General features: G+C 43.4%; 1 protein-coding gene across 5 annotated transcripts in view; it reads right to left on the reverse strand.

Moving 5' to 3' along the window:
• Positions 1-1,140: 1,140 nt before the first annotated feature.
• LOC108883619 (receptor-type tyrosine-protein phosphatase S) overlaps positions 1,141-20,429 on the reverse strand; it is a 66,509-nt gene continuing 47,220 nt past the window's right edge. For 3 of the 5 annotated variants that reach the window (XM_051070089.1, XM_051070088.1, XM_051070087.1), the window contains 23 exons: positions 18,494-18,811; positions 18,137-18,330; positions 17,959-17,985; positions 17,579-17,696; positions 16,727-17,389; positions 15,867-15,961; positions 14,622-14,875; positions 14,302-14,389; positions 13,848-14,066; positions 12,791-12,948; positions 11,587-11,699; positions 9,755-9,852; positions 9,360-9,483; positions 8,735-8,910; positions 8,473-8,592; positions 7,590-7,744; positions 6,786-7,071; positions 6,458-6,636; positions 5,927-6,053; positions 5,696-5,821; positions 4,808-4,962; positions 4,535-4,670; positions 1,141-3,817 (listed from right to left, as the gene is read on the reverse strand). In XM_051070089.1, coding sequence (XP_050926046.1) covers positions 3,749-3,817; positions 4,535-4,670; positions 4,808-4,962; positions 5,696-5,821; positions 5,927-6,053; positions 6,458-6,636; positions 6,786-7,071; positions 7,590-7,744; positions 8,473-8,592; positions 8,735-8,910; positions 9,360-9,483; positions 9,755-9,852; positions 11,587-11,699; positions 12,791-12,948; positions 13,848-14,066; positions 14,302-14,389; positions 14,622-14,875; positions 15,867-15,961; positions 16,727-17,389; positions 17,579-17,696; positions 17,959-17,985; positions 18,137-18,330; positions 18,494-18,811 — 3,998 coding nt within the window. In that variant the 3' untranslated portion in view covers positions 1,141-3,748. Of the gene's footprint in view, positions 3,818-4,534; positions 4,671-4,807; positions 4,963-5,695; positions 5,822-5,926; positions 6,054-6,457; positions 6,637-6,785; positions 7,072-7,589; positions 7,745-8,472; positions 8,593-8,734; positions 8,911-9,359; positions 9,484-9,754; positions 9,853-11,586; positions 11,700-11,900; positions 11,913-12,790; positions 12,949-13,847; positions 14,067-14,301; positions 14,390-14,621; positions 14,876-15,866; positions 15,962-16,726; positions 17,390-17,578; positions 17,697-17,958; positions 17,986-18,136; positions 18,331-18,493; positions 18,812-20,429 lie in introns of all 5 variants that reach the window. The other 2 variants (XM_018676970.2, XM_051070090.1) reach the window with 2 other exon arrangements.

Here is a 20,429-nt window from a genome sequence, read left to right on the forward strand (position 1 = left end):
ACATAGGCTAAGCTCTTGTAAAAACACTGGTACATATGACTCTAAGGAGTGGTTTGACATTACGGAAAAAAAGCTAATTTCGTTTCTTGTCAAGAGTTAGATAAGATTTGTTCCAATCTGAATGTCTATTTACTAAATATGAAACTTCTGCCAGCAGCCCGCTAGCTTAGCCTGGCACAGATTGGAAACAGGGGAACCAGCTAGCTTGGCTCTTTCCAGGGGCAACAAAATCTGCCCACAGCACCTTTAAAGCTCACTGAGTAACATGTAATATTTTATATTTTCAATCTGTACAAAAACCAGTGTGCCAAAATGACATGTTGTGGTTTCAAAGGGGCAAATTGTGACAGATATTGTTAACCTTGGACAAACCCAGGCAGCTGTGTCGCCTTGTTTCCTGTCTTTGTTCTAAGCTAAGCTAACTGGCTGCAAGTGGTTGCTGACCATACAGATATGAGAGTGGTGTCTGTTCTCTCATTGACAAATGTCAAACTATTTCTTACTCAACTATTGTAATTATTTTTGTCAGACTACTACATGTAAAAGTTTAAAGCTCAAGATTACATTGTGTTTTTCCCCAAGTTACGTCCTGTATGTGCAAGTGTAAATTATGTTTAATTGCAGAGTTTGTGTCACGTTGGTGTTATCATAGTCATGACGTATGTTATAAATAGCACTTAGATGTCAACATCTAAGTCATAATTAACTAAATAATTAAAAGTCCAATATATATCCAACTTGCCTAAATGCCTAAATACCAAACAAATATGCAGCCTTACGTCAGCCAGATATCACTGTTAAATAACATTAAACCCTAATTTGATGGATATGGTCTTATGATGTCAATCCACAGTATTTCATCTTGAATTACTGTTATGCAGCAGCTGAAGTTGCAGAAGAACTGAATGCCACATAATACTGTGGCTCCACATCAGCTTAGAAACATAACATTTAAAATGGCTGCAGGAAAGAGGGCAGAAGTTGAATGAAATTGTCAAAGATTTTCTAGGTGTAATTGTGCGTGCGAGCATTTAGTAAAAGCTGGGTGCAGTGCCAGGAGCACATTTTACTTTGGTCCCATCTAGTGGACGAGGAGTAAATAACACGAAAGGACAAAAAGACTGACAGAAACAGAGCAGCTCATTGTGCTGTATATCCAATCATCCTGCTTTTAATACAAAGTCAAGATACAATATCTACATCCATGGTTTGAAAGGAAAGAACAGGTACATAAGTGAGGGGGATGGCGTCATCAGAGCTGGCCCTCAACACATCTCATATTATGTTTCATGTGTGTGCCTTTTATATTTCTCTTGACACAATAATCATCAGAAATCGAATAACATATTTCATATATGTCACACATCGTCAAGACTTCTGGACCACACATAAAGTTCATATCAGAATAATTTGAGATTTAAACAATAACTTTGAGGGAGTGTGCGTAGCTGGGCGACTCGTACCCATTCTCTGTCAAAAATACACTTGCTACCATGTGCTTTCCAGCAAACTAAATACCAGCAGCTTGTCAGAGGTTTTCACCAACAAATCTGCTCTATAAATCTAATTTCTCTGAGTGGGGGGAGGGGGCATTAAAAGGGCATCACTGTAAACTTAAACTATGTCTGCCTCTAATGTACATCTCTAGCTAACTAGTCGGACATCAGTAATCAGTATCAAATAGCACCCTACACAGAGGGCATACTTTATAATAATAAAGCAAATAAAAAAGCACCAAAACGGACCATTAAAAATAAAAAACAAACAGTGACAATATCATAACATTGGCTCGCCAAAGAAACAAGTAAACAACATCTTATTGGTTATAGTTGCTAGATATTTCAAATAAATAAATAAAAACAAACGTAAAAAGTAACAAAATAGAATCATAAATATTTTTAAAAATCATATGAAATAAATATGACAAAGTGAACAATAACAATAAGGCTTTTTTTTGCGACGATAAGAACTACATCACATCCAATCCCACGTTATATCTTGTGCTCAGACGTATGTAACTGTACTGTATAGGACTCCAATGATTAGACTGTATGTACAAAACTGTGAAATCGCCCGAGATGTCTGATACTCTGGAACATCGCTGTGCTCTTCAATCACCACGTGGGACCAATTATGATTATATGTCAAATCAAGAAAAGATATATATCAATATCAAGGACTTGTGCAGTTGTACTGGAGTTAGACGGAGGGGAGAACATCAATTGGTTAAGTTGGGTTGTTCTGTACAGTGTGATTAAGGGACAGAGAGAGATTTAATGGAGCTTATATGGAGGTGGGAAAGGGGAGAGGACTGTTGAAAGTGAGCAAATCACCACTTGCAATGTTTTTTTTTCTTGGGGAGGGTTCTCTCATCATCTGTCATTTGTCTTAAATAGTAAAATATCAGAGCGATTTAACTGCAAAGTGGTGCAATTCAAGTAGGTAAGCTTCAGAGGAGAAAGATGATCAGGAAACAACTTTCATCCTCAAGTTATGATACTGTATGACAATAAAAGTTTAGCACACAACGCATGAGCGGTAGGCAGCATGTTAAAACACAAGAAATAAGTCAGCATAAGGCAAAGACGTACAGTAAAAACACAGACAGAGATCTGGCAGAAATGGGCTGAGAACTGTTTTCAGTTCAAGAAGAAGAAAGGGACTGAAGCTCAATTCTTTCATTAGCATCTCCTTCAGTAAGCCACTGTTGAACTGACACAATGAGACTGACATCAAGAGGATCTGAGCTGGAGGATGAACAAGGACTACAGCAAATAGCAAGCAAGCTTTGTTGAATGAAGAACGCGCTGGACTACAAATCTCAGCCCAGTTGAGGCTATGATGGACTCTAATCGCTGTTCTGAGGCCAGCTGTTACGCTGTGAGGACGCGACTGGGGGTGTGGGAGTGTGAACTGAATCCTTGGCCGGTGTTTAAGAGTGGGTCTCTAGTCTGACGTCGTGTTATGCTGGATGAAAGACGGAGCCACCTCTCCTCATGTGGCCACAGTTCATGTTCACGCTGTGTGGTTTCTCTTGGCACTGTGCGTCGGGTAAATGAGCATCCACATGCTTCTCCAACAGTCCTCAGGGTGGTGAGTCCGGACTGTAGACTTCTGCTGAGGCATAACCTAAGTCACCTGCTATAAACAATAATCAGAACTACCTGTGGTAGCGGTAGACACCTTTGACTTACAGACACATAGAAATGTTCACCTTTGCACTTTGTAACCCCTTAGTACACCAAACCAATAGATACAAAGTTGAGGATAAAAAGCCCATTTAGGGTGCAGCAAATATCCAGGCTCTTTGTGTTTTTTTTTTTTTTTTTTTTTTTTAAATCTTTTTGTATTTTATACACATATAGTATCATAATTCCTGTTCAGAAGCCATTTGTATTTCACTGGTTCATATTGGAGATAGCTGACCACAACACACATGTATTATACGTCCTTCACACTGGAACACTGAGGTAAGTATATGGATTACACATGGATAGTCTCCACACCCACCAGCTCCTCGGAGAGGGGGAGGTCCTGATGAGTGTGGGTTGCTGTTAGACACAGATTTCTTGTTGCTGTTTTTGTTGTCGCTTTTTGTCCTTGTTGGTGTAGATTTCATCTTCGAATCGCTCTCCCGGAAAAAAGGTTCAATGTTCGCGTTATTTCAGGCCATCTTTCTCTTGTTTCACTTGGTTGGTTTGTTTGTGGACCTCGAAGCAGAAAGATGGATGGATAGTTGTTTCTTCACTTACGTTGCATAGTGGTCAAAGCTACCCAGGTACTCCAGAGCAGCCTGGTAGCAGAACTGGTACTCGTCCTGTGTCAGACACAGACAGAAAAATTTCAAATTGTTATAAACACAGCATTTAGCTGGCTGCTCACAGCAACTATCCAGTTTAATTTTGTAGCTAATATCATCACAATGGAAACAGAACTGTTGCAACTTCACTGTATGTTGGGAATGCTATTATATCTAAAAAAATATATAATTATGAACATATATTTTTTGCCTTTTAAATTAGTTATGTCTTATTAAAAGGTTATGTCAAAAGAAACATTTATTTCCAAATTTGGACGATACTGAATTTTTCAGATAACCTTTAAGAATGAAGTGTTCCTTTGTGAGTTGATAAAAATCTTTTAACACAGTTAAATAAAATAAATACATATACGTAAATACAAACTAAGGTTAATACACAATTAAAAAAAACACTGGATTATCTGAAAATTGCATTGTCACTTTTTATTAACTCATGAACAGCTGATGTTTTAGAGACCCATAAAGGGATGTTTATAGACTTGAGTCATACTTCCAAAAATAATAAGTAAAAAAAGTAATAATTATATCCAGGAATGCGTGATAAAATTGGTACACCTACAATATTTCTAGTATTTTTATTTTCTAGTATTACATTACAGTACATGCAACTGGAAAAAAGTGATTGATAGTAACATTTCTATAACCAAAACTAATAGTGTGCAGTGGCAGTGCTTTCAGTGCTGTCTCTGCCATAATTATGGAATCAGTGTTTACCTCAGTCTGCACCATGGCTGGTCTCTGTGTCCGCAGCATTTTGACAGTCTGGAAGATGTCCACCGCCCCTTCGTAACGCATCCTCTCCAGGACAATACTCAGAGTGATGAAGACACCTGTCCGCCCCACGCCAGCACTACAGACATAGAGGAAAACATTTTACTGTGGTTTACAGTTCAGAACAGTGACATCAATGTACTACATCCTGACAGGCCTAGTGCAGTAATTAAAACTGTTTCACCATGAGCTGCTGCCACAAACTTCGCTGCTTACCTGCAGTGAACGCTGATTGGTCCATCCTGACCAAACTGCTCCTTGGTTTTGTGAACTTGGCCAATGAAATCAATGAAGCCCTCTCCAGATTTGGGCACACCTTGCTCTGGCCAGTCGGTGAACTGGAACTGACGCACTGTCCGCGATTGGCCGTCCTGACGGAGTGAGGAGGTGAAAAAAACAACGGCACATAAATAGGCTTCAGGCTGAGTTGATCTGAAGGTGTATCTGTTGTCTTTTCAACACAATCAAGATGTTTATTTTGAGGACTGAGACTCTGCCAGGCAATATCTCTTTTTCCTTCTAATGATTACTGTTATCTGACCCTGAATCAGTGGCCACGGTTAACTTCAAGCTGTAACGTCAGTATGTCTGCTATTGTCAGCCACTCAGTACGCAATTACATCTTTTCTCTTCTGCTCAGCCTTTCTGACTCCCCTTTAATGGAGATCAATAGAGCATCTGTCGATGTGGCGTCAGCGCAGGACAGGCTTAACTGGAGTTATCTATGACTGGCACATGTGTGCACAGGCGGATGTGCACACACACACACAGACACGGCCTCGCACACACAGATGGTCTCTCACTCACACACACACACACACACACACACACACAGGCTGTCAAGATAATCTGGAGACAGCGTGGTTGAGTAATCTAGGGCAGCTTGTCAATAGTGTTAACCTGTTGGGTTACACACATTCACATACAAAACACACAGTAACCAACACACACTACAGGTCGATAGGACATACTTTGCACCACTGCCTTCTAACAGCACTGATGGATTGGGAATAGAGCAGAAAAGTCAAGGAGTGTAATGTTACGCTGCTACTGTCCATATACAACACACAACAAGTCTTTAAACAAACACAGACATGAACCAACCCTGGCATCCGTAACTTTGAACTCCCGCAGGATGTACTGTGGCATGTTGTACTCTGCCATGGGATCCACCACGAAGTACTGGTACCTGGCTGAGCGCTCTGCGGGCCAGTACTGGTGACACTTCTCCTGAGAGAGCAGAACAGGGTAAAAAAAGTACTGATGAGGCGCTGTACATGGCTGTACTTTGCTGTACTTTGCTGTAATTCGTATGTATTGATATTTTGTCCATACCCGCCCCATTTCTCTCAGTTTAGTGAGCATGACCACTATGGTGGAGTTGTGCTCCCACAGCATCCTCCAGAAGTCCTCCGTAGTCTCAGCCAGTGGACCCTGGGTGGCGATGTAGCCTTTCTGCTGCCTACAAACACACATGCACAAAAACACACACACACATTATGAGGCCATCTCCTTCCTTCATTCTCCCTCTCCCTTCCTCTGTCAAGCGTCAGACTGCAAAGGGGGTCAGGCTTCAGGCAAGAAAGAGGAACAGTCAAAACATGTGTGTATGACCACTCTGAATGCCTGAATCATCAGGAGCTCTTCAGCGTCCACCCCCCCACCCCCACCCCTTCACTGGGACTGGAGCGAGTGCCACGCAGCGAGACAAATAGCTGGAACATGTATACAGTAATGACAGATCTGACAGGAAGTGACAGGTGAGAGCGCTGTGGTGAAAACCTCTCCACTCCATTCACTCATCAAGCCATCATATGAGGACGAGGGGGTCGGGTCATATTAGTGTTTCGCGGGAGGAAAACACACCTGTATCCGTCTATGTAGCTGGCGTTGATGTAGTCGGAGCCCTCCAGGCCTCTGATTGGCTGGAGGCAGACGCGGGTGGTTTCGTAGGGCATGATGTTGACCAGTCGGTTCTTGAATTTGTTGCAAGGCAGGTTGGCTGTGACAAACCGGGACGTGTGGGCTTTGGTGTTAGCCAGTCGCTGGAAAGAGAGAGAGTGAAGGTGCACTATGACTGCAAAGGTTTTTAAAGTTTACACTATAATCCGGGGCAGGAATACTTGCCCGGTGAACTAACATACAATGTTTTCAGCCCTTTCATTTAAACAGCTCCCCCTGGGCTCTCCCTTACCTTAAACTCCAGCTCCATGCCGGTGACGTGCTCTCCACTCTCCACCTTGGACAGCTTCTGCATGTAGGAGTACAGACTCCTGGCGGCCACCTCGGTGTTCCCGCAGGCCACAGCCTCCAGCAGGGCCTCGTGGATAAAGCTGTACTGGTCCTCCGTCTGCACCATGTAGTTCCTCTGTGAGCGCATCAGGGTCACGTGACCATAGATGTCCACGGTGCGCTCGTGTCGAATACGCTCCAGCATGGCGTCGATGACAATGAAGCAGCCGGTGCGACCGACTCCGGCACTGATATGGAGGGGGGGAAAGATAAGTTGGATGATGAGGAAGATATTGTTTTATTTAAAGAAACAGACTAGTTATTTTGGGAAATGCACTTACCTGCTTTCTAGATCTAGATGAGAAACTTCATAACAGAGATTGAATTTATTTGAGTGTCTGAAATCTCTGTGTGTAAATTTATTTACTCTATAGTGCCCTCAAAAATTCCAGCTCACAGCAGGTACACTTCTCTCTGCTAACAATTGCACAAAGTCATACATCACATCTTATAGATGCAAAAATGATCGTCTTGTGACCTGATTGGATTAACCTCCCTTGGGAAAAATTTGCTGTAGGGCACCTGATGACCCTTTGTCGACAGAAAAATCACTGGCAACTCTGATCATTGATTAATCTTTAAGCCTTTTTTAAAAGCATCATTCACTTAACATCTCGTCTATCTTGGAAAGAATCAAATACGTGTATTTCTCAATGTCAAATTATTTCTCTATAATACAGATGTGAGAATGCTTGAGTGTGTGTACCTGCAGTGAGCGATGATGGGTCCGGCATCAGGAGGGTTGCAGGCTTTCACCCTGCGGAGGAAGTTGAGGAAGGGGGTGGGATACTCTGGCACGCCGTGATCTGGCCAAGCTGTAAACTGGAACTGACGAACCTCTCTCCGCTCGCTGCTGCCACTCTGATATGGCAAAAACAGGCAGAGAACACTGTCTTTATTATCTCTGAACTCATAACCGTCTGTCTGTGCACACGTGTAAGCTCCATCTTCAATGCATTATTGAACATTATTACTATATTCTCAGAAAAACATCTCCTGCTTCCTTTTTACAGTACATTCAAGAAGCTTTTAAAATATATCACTGTATCTTTATCCCAAATATTCCAACATTAAACGTCACCTACAAAAATACAGGAATAATACTAGCACTGCTGAATATTTCATGCGCATTATTATCTACTGTAAGATGCATCCTAACTTGACGTTTCACATGATATCAACAAAAATTTAGAGAAGCAGTGCAACACTTGGAAGCTACAGTTGGCCTAGTTTCTGTGTTTGTAAGTAGGCCACCGAGACACGCCAGTCTGACGGTCCTAGATTAGCCCTGTGCTGTAAGAAAGTGCTCTGCCTCCAACAGCGATCAAATCTCAGTGCCTGACACTGGGAGGCTGGCCTGGTTTGAACACTCTGCGAAGCCCAGACTAATCTATTATCCTCCCAGCGTCCGTGCGCACACCACTCGTTCGGTGGCGGCGGAAATTCGTGATTACTCCAGTTGCTCCTGGTTCCTAACTGTAAACCCAAGAGATCAAAGCAGTTTTCAGTGGATGTGGCAGCAAATTTTGATGGAGGAGAGGGCTGAGTGGTGAGAGCGGACATGGGAGGAAAAGAACAAAATAATTTACCTTATGCAGGGAAAAGGTGCGAACGCAGAAAGTGGCCAGTTCCATTGTGTCCAGCAGGGAGACCTGGATCATACCGTATGTCTCTGTTCCACGGCTCGGCCAGTACTGATCACACTTTATCTGCACAGACACAGGAAAAATACTCTTTTCAGACTGGACTGAATATACTGTAACTGCAGCTGAACATATACTGGTATGTTACAGTAGTCTAGATAATGAATATTGTGTATGTAGGTCAGTAGGTAAAGGCTTGGTTTCGTACCCGTGACTTCTCCTCCAGGCGTGTCATCATGACGACAGAGGCGGCCCGCTGCTCCCATACCATCCTCCAGAAGTCCCCAAACGTCTCCGCTAGGGGCCCCTGGGTAGCAATGTAGGCATTCTGCTTCCTGTAGCCATCAATGTAGTTGGCGTTGATATAGTCACTCCCCAGGATACCTGCAAATGAGACACTTGCTAAGCTGCGATCTGCATAGGCGACATAATAAATTAACCTCCATGTATGACATCAAACAGCCTAATAAACTGTTTGTTTCTGGCTTCCAACAGACGGCTGCTGGATGACTAGCAGACGACAACAAACAAACAAGCCTCCGTCGGTGTAAATTCATGAGCTCCAGATCAAATCCATTCTCCCCCTTCTTGTTCTGGAGGAGTGCTGGCTGCACTTGAATGCACTCGTGCTGTTTGTCAGTCTCATGCCACTGCACACAGCCGGTCTTGAGCACTGTTTGCAATTTCAGATTTCATCCATCACGCGCCACCCCCCACCCCCCCCTTTCTCTCCTCTTCCCTCTGTTCTTTGTGTTCACCCCCCTGAACACAAATACGCTCCGACTCTCCCATTAGAATCTATAAACATCTTCTTTAACTTGCTCTCCTCTTACCTTCTATGGGAGCCAAGATGACTCTGGTGTGGTCGTACGCGATGACGTTAGCGTAGCGGTTTTTGGGCTTGTTGACCTCCAGGTTCGAATGTTCCCAGGTGAACTGCTGACTGGGGTCGATGGACTGGGAAGAAGCAGTGAATGCACACACACATTATCAGGCATATTTATGTAGCAGTGTATTTGAGGATAATGGAAAGAGAGTGCACTGTAATGTTGATGAGTTAAGGCAATAAATTGCATTGCTGAATAAATCATGAACATATAGTCTGCACACAGAGATACACATGTTAAATAAGCTTTGTTTTATGAAGCGGAGACTTAACAGGCTTAACGTCTCTAAACAACGAGGATGCGATCTGTTTATTCACATGGAATAATAACTTATCTCTCACCTCGTACTCCTGCGAGAGCCTCAGGTTGTCGTTGGCTTTCAGCAGCTCTATGTGCTCAGCCAGCTCGCTGATAGGGATGGGAGGATGGCTCATCATTCCTGCGTGACAACAAGGGTCAGAGGTGAGGCAGACTTCCGCTGTATAACTGAAATTATTGCAGGCTGACATCACTCATATGCAAAGATGTGAAGATAATTATACAATCAGAGAACATCACATATCATTAAGGAACACGCTGAGGCAGAAAATCAATTTTGATCCATGTACGAGGACAAAGTGAGGCGAGTCTTGTTTGTTTGTAAATTGTTTTTCTTTGATAAATTGCTTTCTATGTGATCAGAGGAGCAACGACTCAGAGAAAACAAACACAGACAGAACACTAATTAGGAGGGCTGGGCGCACGCACGCTCGCACGCACACAAAAGGAAGCAACCTATGCCTCCCGCAGTCGTTTCTTTTCACAGCTGGAGCGAGAAAGGCGAAGCCGTAACGATCCGTTCTCCATTCAAAAGGCAAATAGCTACAACAATAAATCAGAGTAACAGTGCTGTGCATACAATGAACACAATCCATTTAACGCCAGTGTCAGAATACATTCTCGATGTCTCTTGGATTGTAATGCATCTAGATGCACTATGAAAAGCATTTAAAGCCATTGTGCTGCTACAGCCATCACAAACAGGCTCATATCAACGGTTATTTTCTCCAGCAGCCCGGCACTGCAGCACCCACAGGTAATCACGACAAAATGCTCCTGTCACGACCAAAATGACCTCAGATAGCATCAGCCGGTTTTGTTGGAAACAAATTTCATCTTTGCCGAGCATCTCAAAGGCACAAATCTCAGGGGAGGAGAAGTGGGTGAGGAGGGAGCCTGAATGTAGCTGCCACAAGAGAGTAAAAAAGAAAAATCTTATGATAGAAGTGAAGAGCTGAGGTGCTTTATTCTGTGGGTTTTACTTTGCTTCCTAGGAACATGTAAAGAAAAAAAAAGACCTTCATCTATGGATTAAATAAAATAACATCATTTGACTTAATATGTCCTGGCAAGTAAAGTCTGAATCTTTTCACTGCGGCACATCTTGACACAGTGTTAAATAGGTGACACATCTTGCCACCTTTTCATCAAGGAGCCTTCTATAAACTGCAACCACAAAAATATAGTGAGAACAGTGATTAAATTCCCTTAAGGCCGTCTGTTTTTTGGATGCTGTTAATTGAATGGAAGAAGTGAATAGCAAAGCATTGTTGGCCTGATGCCACAACCAAAGCAGCTGTGTTGTCAGATCTTACTCGGCAGGGGGTTAGGGAGCGGCAAAATCCATGTAGTTATTTCACAGTGGGGTTTTTACTTGGTAGTGCTGGCGAGAACAGAGTCAGTTCCTTTACAAATGATCACGGTTAACCCACAACACATCTTCTGATATATGACCCTGACCATTCAACTTGACTCAGAGACCTTCAAGAGCGATACGACTGATTTCTGTAATTTCTGTCTGTTCTGATGCGCTTATCTGCAGCCTGGCATGTGGAATGTGGGCGAGCGAAGATGATCAAATTTTGTCACACCGTTATGACTCAGCCGTGACTAAGCACTGACTGTACTACCTGGGCAGCGGCCATTTTGATCTCAGAAACGACTGGAAGCTGCCAGGTACATGTTGGTTGTGATGCGGAGGAGTACTTTCACAATCTTGTCTGCATAATCTTAACCGAGGTTAAAATTAGCTGCATGAATATTTCATTATCAAATGATGAGCAATCGGAAGTATACTTTATTATGCAGATACAAAGTGTGTGTTTGGGTGTCTGTGTGGGTACACGCTTCGTACCGGGAGTCTGGAAGTTGATGCGTCTCATCTCCACAGGGTCTGTTGGGTGATGGGCCATCATCTCTGCGTTACTCAAAAGGCTCTTGGTTCCGGGTTCAGAGTCCTTGCGCTTGCTGTTCAGACACCATGAGTAAACAAAAAACAAGGGAGAGAAAGCCAGACTCAGTACTGATGCGTCATTAGCATGGCTACTTGATTTGAGTAAATAGTGCACTAAGAGATATGGTGTTTTACTGCTTTGTAAGAGCTCCCTGGTATCATGTAATTGCTAGGGGTTAAAATGAACAAAGAGCTTGACATTGGTTTAATCTTACCTGTCAGGTTTGCTGCTTCCAGTGAAACAAGAGCGAAGAAAGGAATAATTAGGGGGAGAAAGGGAAGGAAACAGACACATTGTTAGAGAGGGAAATCAATATTTTGCATTAGTATTCAAAAGCTTGATGGCTTGCAGCAGATATCACAGGGCTACAACAGGGTTAGGCTGTTTGATAGCTGTCTGAGAGGAGAACAAACTTCTAAATTGGAACAAATCTGATGAATATCAGATTGAAAGTTGAGCGTTGGTGGGAGGATTGCCGGACATTAAACAATTCTGGTACAAGAAATATCATCAGGAGCTGCTAGCAGAGTGTAAACACAGAGCATGACAGACACATACTTAATGTATCCTTAAAGAATAAGGCTGGTGAAGTGTTTCTTACAGTCAACAAATCCCAAAAGACCAAAACCAAGAATAAATTGGTCTTTCTAACAAGTATTGCTTGTGTAGCTTAAGTCTGATGTGCCATTGACGTCCACTGTTAACAAAATCTATTAAAAACACATCAGTCCCACATACACCATTCTGCTGTTAAACACTCACTAAAAATAGTCCCCCACAATTTACTCCAGTTTGATTAATGTTTGCTAAAAACCACAGTGCCTTTTAAAGAATGATACTATACATTTACGAGGCATTATTCAGCAATAATAAAATATGTGGCTCTCAGTCCCAAACACACTTGCTGAAATATATTGGAAGACACACTGGTGCTTTTGATGGAATTATCTGACATTCAGAAAAATATAGAGCAAATCCAGCCTTATCCTTTGAGAACAACAATCAAAGCTGCTTTGGCATTTTCCTGGTCTGACCAACGGTCTGAGTTTGTCTCATGGTAGTAACTGTGACATTTTGTTTTTATGAAGTTCATCCCACACTCACTTTTTGTAAAGGAGGATGGCAATGACGATGCAGATGATGAAGACCACGGCCAGGACCGGTCCCACCACCCAGATCAGACCGTCGCCTGCGTCGAGGGGCTGAGGGTCTGAATCTGGAGCAATTACTGGATCTGTGTAGGGGCTGGCCACGTACATTTTCTGAAAACAAATATAAACATAGTTAGGAAAACTGTGAAAGACACTGGAAGTGTTTGCATGTTTATTTTAGAGATAAACTGTTTTAGTAGGATGAAAAAGAAAAGAAGATTTTAAAAAAGTGTTTCTCAGTATTTTACCTTCACTTTGGCATTTTTTTTCTTAGTGGATTCACTACAATAATTCTACAAACTGTGAGCCTAAAAATAAGAGGAGAATCCACTGGTCTCTTAAAAAAAAAAAGAAAGAAAAAAAAGCCGTCCAAGCACAAAGGTAGTATTTATAGTATTGCAGTGCTGTTGCACCAGACTTCATTAGACTGAACGGGCATTTCTGAAACTGTACCCAAGCCACACATGACTGTTTTTACTATATGTGCATGTGTGCATGAGATTAAATTTGATCTTGATTTGATTTGTCTTTGCATTTCAAACAACATATAAAGAAAGTACCTTATTGATGTCCATATTGTTTTTCTAATTAGTGAACTTAAAGTGAACTGAAGTGCCTTTTTATTAGTTCTGAAAGACTTTTGAAGAGCATCCCCAGGGCCAAAAGTGCTCCTAATAAAAAAACATCTATAAAATAAAATCTATCCTAATTCAAACTGTATATTTACGTCTATTCCAATCCAGATACACATATATACCAGCAGCACACAAGGCAATATCTCTGCTACTGCCACAGTAGGTACACTCACTCTTTATTAGCAGTGGTGATGGAAGTGCGTGAAGGTTATTGCCTTTTGCTTACAACACTTTGACTGACGTGAATTTTATTGTTTTAGCAGCGAGGCCATATTGATTACAATGTATAGTGACAGCCTGCAGGAGAGAAACGCAGGCAGAGGGAGTGGTTATAAACGCAATAAGAAAAGAGATGTGACACGCTGACTTTCATACCCCGGTAGTGGAGTTGAGCTCAGCTAGGATGAAGAAGACATACTCCTGCCCCGGCTCTAGAGCTCGGTTCTCAAAGCCTCCGTAGTCCAGCTGGTCCCCCAGGGTGAAGAAGGCCGGTAGGGTGGCAGGTGTGAAACGGGCTGTGATGTAAGCCCGGCGCAAGTCCACCTGCTTCTGCTGCCGAGAATCCCTCTGTCTTTGACTGATGTCTTTTAACAGCTGAGAGATCGAGAGAGGAGAAAAATAAAGAAAGAGAGAGAGGGAAGACACACAGACAAGAAAATGAGACATTCCAGTATCTATGACTAATGTTTAAACGCTGATATTGAATTAAAAAGGGTAAGTGTTGCCAGGAGTTCTTGGTGACAGGATTGTGTGTGTGTGTGTGTTTATAGGTCCTTTCCTCCTTCCAGGCACAGACATCAGTGGGTGCTGTCATTGTTGTGGTTCTCACCTCCTCTAGGTCCATTTCATCTGGGCTCTTGAGGTGTCTGATGACGCCGCGGGCTCTCCTCAGTGGAACCACAACAACATAAACATTCCTGTGGGAACAGAAGAGGACAAACAACATAACACCAGCTGCACTCGTACAATAGCAAACATGTCTCAAACTATTTTCATGTTTCCTTGCCAACTTGTTGACTGCATCTCAGACATCTTGTTAGTCAGCTAATGCTACCATGCCACACACCTTTAGCAACTTTAATTATCTGACCTGAGTCCCACTGCCTATGAAAGACATACAGTGTCTACAGCTGCATCTTTCAATCTTACTTGATAGGAGTGCGAGTCTCCAGCGATGGCAGGATTATGGTGACAGTGGTCTCAGTTTCACGGGTGTGGTCAATCTCAGGGCGGCGGATGGTGATTGGTGGGGAGGTCTTGGCGGTGATGCGGTGGCGAAGGCCTCCCATGTTGCCCTCGGGAGCAGTGATCTTGAAGTCGTAGCTGGTGTCGGGCTGAAGGTTTGGGATGACTGCCTTTCTCAAACGAGCATCCACCTCCATCTTCTGGCGATTATACTCCACCTGGAGGATGGGACAGGGCGAAGTTAGAAAGACAGGTCAAAGACAAGAGGCTTATTAATGTACTGTATGCTGATGATATCCTATTGTACTTTAACGCTTTAATACCAAACTTGTTTTTGTGGGGCAGTCTACATTAAAACAAAAAGTCTATTTGAAATTCATTTGGTAATAAAGTTCTCAAGGCTTTATTAAACTGTTGGACTGCTGCACTACCCCAACTTACATCTTATTTATTTAAATGTTCAAGATTTTGGGAGATCCTTATTTGCTTTCTTGCTAAGACTCAAATGAGAACATTTATATCGCTCTTAAGTCTGTACGTTAAATGAGAAACTACCACTACCAGTTGGCTAATTTAGCTTAGCATAAAGACTGGAAGCAGGGGGAAACAACTAGCCTGGCTCTGACCAATGACAAAATCCGCCTACCAGCGCCTCCAAAGCTCACCAATTAACACAATATACTGTATGTCCTTTGTTAGATCCATGCCAAAAACCGAAGAGTAAAAGCTACAATTTGTTCATTTAGCAGAGCTTATGTGTAAAACTATTTCTTGGCCAGGACCAGTTGCCAAGCAACGAGTGGAGACTCCAGGCCAGGAAGTATCGGGGTAGATAGCCCCCTGTAAAACGGTTTTGTCTGCAATAAACAAACTAGATAAAACATGTTAATTAGTGGGCTTTAGAGGTGCCAGTAGGCAGATTTTATAATATGTACTAAATATTTTTTTTTTTTTTTCATGTAACTTTTCATAATACTAGTTCATGTAATTCTGCATGATGCTAACATCCCAGAGGAGGAACAGCAGGTCCTCAAAGGTAAACTCTTAAATTGGTATTATAATTCAGTTTGGGGCCATACAGAGATCTATGGTGATGTAAAATCTAAAATATAAAACAACCAATAAATATGTATGCTATACATTATTGCAATTATTGACTGAATAGGCATATGCCACCACACATGTAAATGCACCAGCTGATGGACATACTGTGAAGCGATAGGGATTGCTGCTTTCTGGAAACTCCCAGGTCAGGAGAACACTGGTCTTAGTGGCCAGATTGACTGAAAAATTCCTTGGCACATCTGAGAAGCAAACAAGCAGAACAAAAAACAGAGTCACTCGTGCTGAAACATTTTATTCACATCACAGGCTCCTCTGCTTTCCAACTGCAAACCTGTAAAAATGGAGGACACGTCAGTCAGATCTGTTACGGGGGAAGAATATATGACGGTTAGGAGGATGAGCAGGTGATGAGGAGAGTGGATGGCAAGAGTAATAAGTACAAATAACAGACAGACCAGCTGCAGGAATGTGACATGCCACATTCTCAGAGTGTGAGGTTGTGTTTGTTAGACTCAGAATTCAACATGTCAGCAAAGGCTTTGGAAAAGGTGGCAGTGGAGGTCTATCAGATAAAAAAGCTTACCTGCAGATACAGCACCAGATGCCCATTTTCACTTGAATTCAGACTGAACACTTACCTTCTGTATTAGATACTGTATACCCAAGCCCTGTATTGACTTTTACCTGAGGGTTTGTGATAAGCAGTGCTCTTGAAGCAAACATCCATTAACATTCAGCCTGCTTCCACTGGTGGTGAAGGGTGGGTGATGAAGGTATAAGTGAGTGAGTGGAGGAGATTAGGGGGAGTAGTCGTGGTCCCCTGGACTTTGCGGTTCTCAGCTTCTCTGAGGTGCGGGAGTGAAAGGCTGACCTGCAAGAACTGGCCCAGACTTCATTTAATTCAGTGTTTTGGAGTGAAATCCACAGTAAGGGGAGCGGAGATGTGAAGCTGAACCAGTGCTTGGTAGGTGAGGGGTGTTCCCGAGGCCTGAGGCCAGCCCTACCTGTTTCAAAGGCCAGGGTCTGGCACACCAGAGGTGGGCTGAAGGGGCCCGGCCCTGCCTTGTTGTGGGCTCTGAGCTGCAACTCGTAGGCTGTGCTGTGATTGAGGCCCAGGATGGTGTAGCTGGAATCACTCGCTGGTAGCGTGATCAGCCACGGGGGAGCAGGGAGGGCTGGTGAGGCTGAGGGGCCAGGGTCAGCAGAGGGTTTGAGGCCTGCAGCCTCTTTGTAAGCTATGGTGTACTCTGTAATGACACCATTGGACTCCTCTGGGGCAAGAGGCAGCCAGGAGAACTGGAGGGAGCAGCAAGTGGCATTGACAAAGTCAGATATTTTGGGGTATCCCAAGGGTGGGAACATGGGAACTGTTATTTCTTGCTGCACTACATCACCATAGCCTGCTCGGCTCTTTGCGGAGAGGACAAAGACGTAGGAGGAGCCCGGGGAGAGGTCTCTGACAGTGAAGTTTTTCTCCCGATTCGTGAAATCCACAATGGTGTCTAAAGTGGTATTCTTCAGGCCAAACTGTAGGCGGTAGCCCTGGATTTCCACTGGTGCCCCACGGCTATCAGAGCCTGACTCAGAGCACTCTAGAGGAGCAGCCCACCGCACCACCACTGATGGACCCGATCCCGGACGCACCCAAAGGGAGGGGGGGCCGGGCACTGCAAACGACAGAGTAGGCAGCAGAAAATCAATCGTAATATATAAATAAAAACATATATCATGTAAATCTTGTAGAAGAATTAGAATTGATTTGGCGGTTTATTTACTGCTGGCTCCTAGTGCAGCTTACTGTAAGATCAATGCTTGAGTATGTTACTAAATCCAGTGTATACTTGGCATATGCTTACCAATCCCTGGGGTCTGCACCAGTTTGGCTTTGCTGTGTGCTCCATCCCCTTTGGTGGTGTATGCTGCCACTGAGACAGAGTACATAGTCTCTGCTTTCAGACCTCCCAAAATCAGCTCCTGTGGGGGAGACACATAACACCACCAAATACTGCTAACTCATTCCTTCCAGTTTTAAACAATACACCGATTTCTTCATTCTCTTTCTTTACCATTATACATCAGTAAGAAGTTACATAACAGCAGCTAATCAAAGCTCTGGTGGTCAGATTAAATGAGGATTCCATAACTGTCTCTGTGTAATGTATTGGCTGCTTTGTACTGTATGTATTAATAGTGGTTTCATTTATAATGAGATAGGGGATGGGTAGTCTGCCCTCACATATTGAGTCGAGTCATCCTCCTCCATCTTATCCCACAGACATGACACACCCCGCAGGCAGCCGAGACAGACGAGAGAGGGAGTGAGTCAAAGCACCACAAAGAGAGAGAGGGAGGATGTTTAATGATAAAATAAATGAGCATCATTTAATCATTTAAATATTCAGTTATGATGTCACCTGAGACTCGTCCAATAAGAGGTCTTTAATGCGAGGAAGGTTGCGAGATTCACTGCTCTCCGCGGGGTTGAAATGCACCTGGTAGCCACGGATCTGGCCTTGCCGTAGCCGTGGCAACACTGACCGCCAGGTCACTCGAAGTGCCGAGGAGTTGAGCGGCTGGACATCCACCTGACGAGGGGCTGCGCCGGGGACTAGATACACACACACACACACACACACACACACACACACAAGCGGATAGACGGAGACACACACACAAATCCAGAATTAATTAAGTGACCAGCCGTCTCGCCAGTAAATAATCAACTAAACAATCAATACTGTTTAGGTCTGATGTATGGCTCTCATTCTTACCATCCTCATCAGTTCTGCAAAGCACAGCCGGGCTGCTGGGTCCAGTCCCTTCTGTAGTGGAGGCTGCCATGGTGATGTTGTACCAGCTCCATTTCTCCAGCCCCTCTACCACTGTCTGACCCTTCTGGGCCGGGATAGGAAGCCCCTTCACCTCCTGGCCCTGACCCCCGCCTCCTGCCCCAGAAACTCTCTGGTATCTGAGCTCATAACCTGCCAACTCGCCATTCTGGCCCTCCATTGGAGGCGGCCTCCAACTTACTCTCAGCGAGGTGGAGCTGGCACTCTCGCAGGACACACCCTCGGGTGCAGCTGAGGGCTCTGATTGGACAAGGGGCAAGGAGGGCAATTGGCAAAGAGTTTAGGAGGAGACCCAAGAGAATGGGTTTGAAAATAGCAAAGAGAGGGGGAAAAATACAAGTGAAAGGATAAGAGATAAGGATAAAAAAAGAGGAAACAATAAGAGACTGAGGTAAACTGAAGAGAAAGAGATAAGACCAGGACAAATATGACTCCACATAATGTAAAAGCATAATGTTAGGCTTAAAGTCTAATGAAATAAACCAGAGACAAGAGTATCGACCCTGAGTGGACAACTTAATTATACCCAAGGAGAATGTGCATCCGATACCCAATGATTATATTTTATCCTTTGGCCGTAGCTAGTGACATGGGAAGATCCAGATTTATAAATGAAAAACAGAAAAAGTCTTCTCAAAGCCGGGATGCACAGCTCACTGCACAGGAGCACGGACAAATATACACATTTCACAACACCAGCCCCCATAGTGGCATAATCCTTGAGTCCTCGGGATAATAGAGTGGTCTGAGACTTTCCACTGCTGACTAGGAGAAGGTCTTGTGCTTTACAGAGGGAAGAAAAAAAAACTAAAACAGATCTCACACAGTGGCAAAAGGATTTAGGAAGCAAGTAAAAAAGTAAAAAAAAACAAAAAACAAAAACACGGAGCCTGGGCGAGAAAGGCACTCAGACGGATATTGAAAGTCAGGCTAGAATGATGAACTGTGGACAAGGATTGAATCAGAAGTAGGCTGGGATATTTATTATAATAAACATGAAAACAGACACAGACTCAAAATCACGCACCTTCACCACCACAGATTTCTGAACCTCAGGTATAACTCACCCTATATAATGTTCCTTAAATGTCCCACACACACACACACAATGGCAAGCGCGGGCCGAGGCGTCTGGGCTTGTGTGCAAGTTCAGGAGTGTATTGCATGTGTGTATGTGTGGGAGTGTAATAGTCATAGCTGACAGGTTCAAGTATCTATCCACTCAGCCGTACAGCCACTGTTCTGTTGGCCTCGGGGGACAATCTAGATGTGCACCAAAGCTTGGCGATAACAAAGCGCACATAACCTCCCTGGGAAATGAATTCTGCTGCATGAAATAGTCTGCTTATCTGGCACCTTCCCTTTCCTGAAACCCTCCCTCCCTCCCCCTTGCCACCTCCTTCAATGAACCACCTTGGTCTCTCTTTCGTTTTGGAAGTAAAGACCAGCTAAGAGCGTTTAGCACCTTTCTTTTCTCAGTTCTAAATATGATTTAATTGTGGATACACAGAATTAATCTTTGTGTCTGTTGAGTGATTGTAAATACTTGACAAAAACTTACCACTGAAGGAATACAGCGCCACGAACCACAGGGCTTGAGACTTTTTTTTCTAGACCACAACTACTTTATTAATTCTTTTCCTTGACCCATTTTCTCTGTTATCTCTGCATTTTCTTCTCTTTTTTCTTCTTCTTCTTGAGAGCAGATATGAAATGACTTGATATGTCAAAGTAAAATAGTGGAACTTATTTCACTCTTATCGGCTATCGGTGATTGTGCAGAAAGAAAAAGAGAGAAAAAAGTAGACAAGGAAGAGAATTCAAATCAGTGTGGATAAAATACAGACTGGCCGGCACT

This window comes from Lates calcarifer, linkage group LG4 (genome assembly GCF_001640805.2).
Source record: "Lates calcarifer isolate ASB-BC8 linkage group LG4, TLL_Latcal_v3, whole genome shotgun sequence".
NCBI classification, from domain to species: Eukaryota; Metazoa; Chordata; class Actinopteri; family Centropomidae; genus Lates; species Lates calcarifer.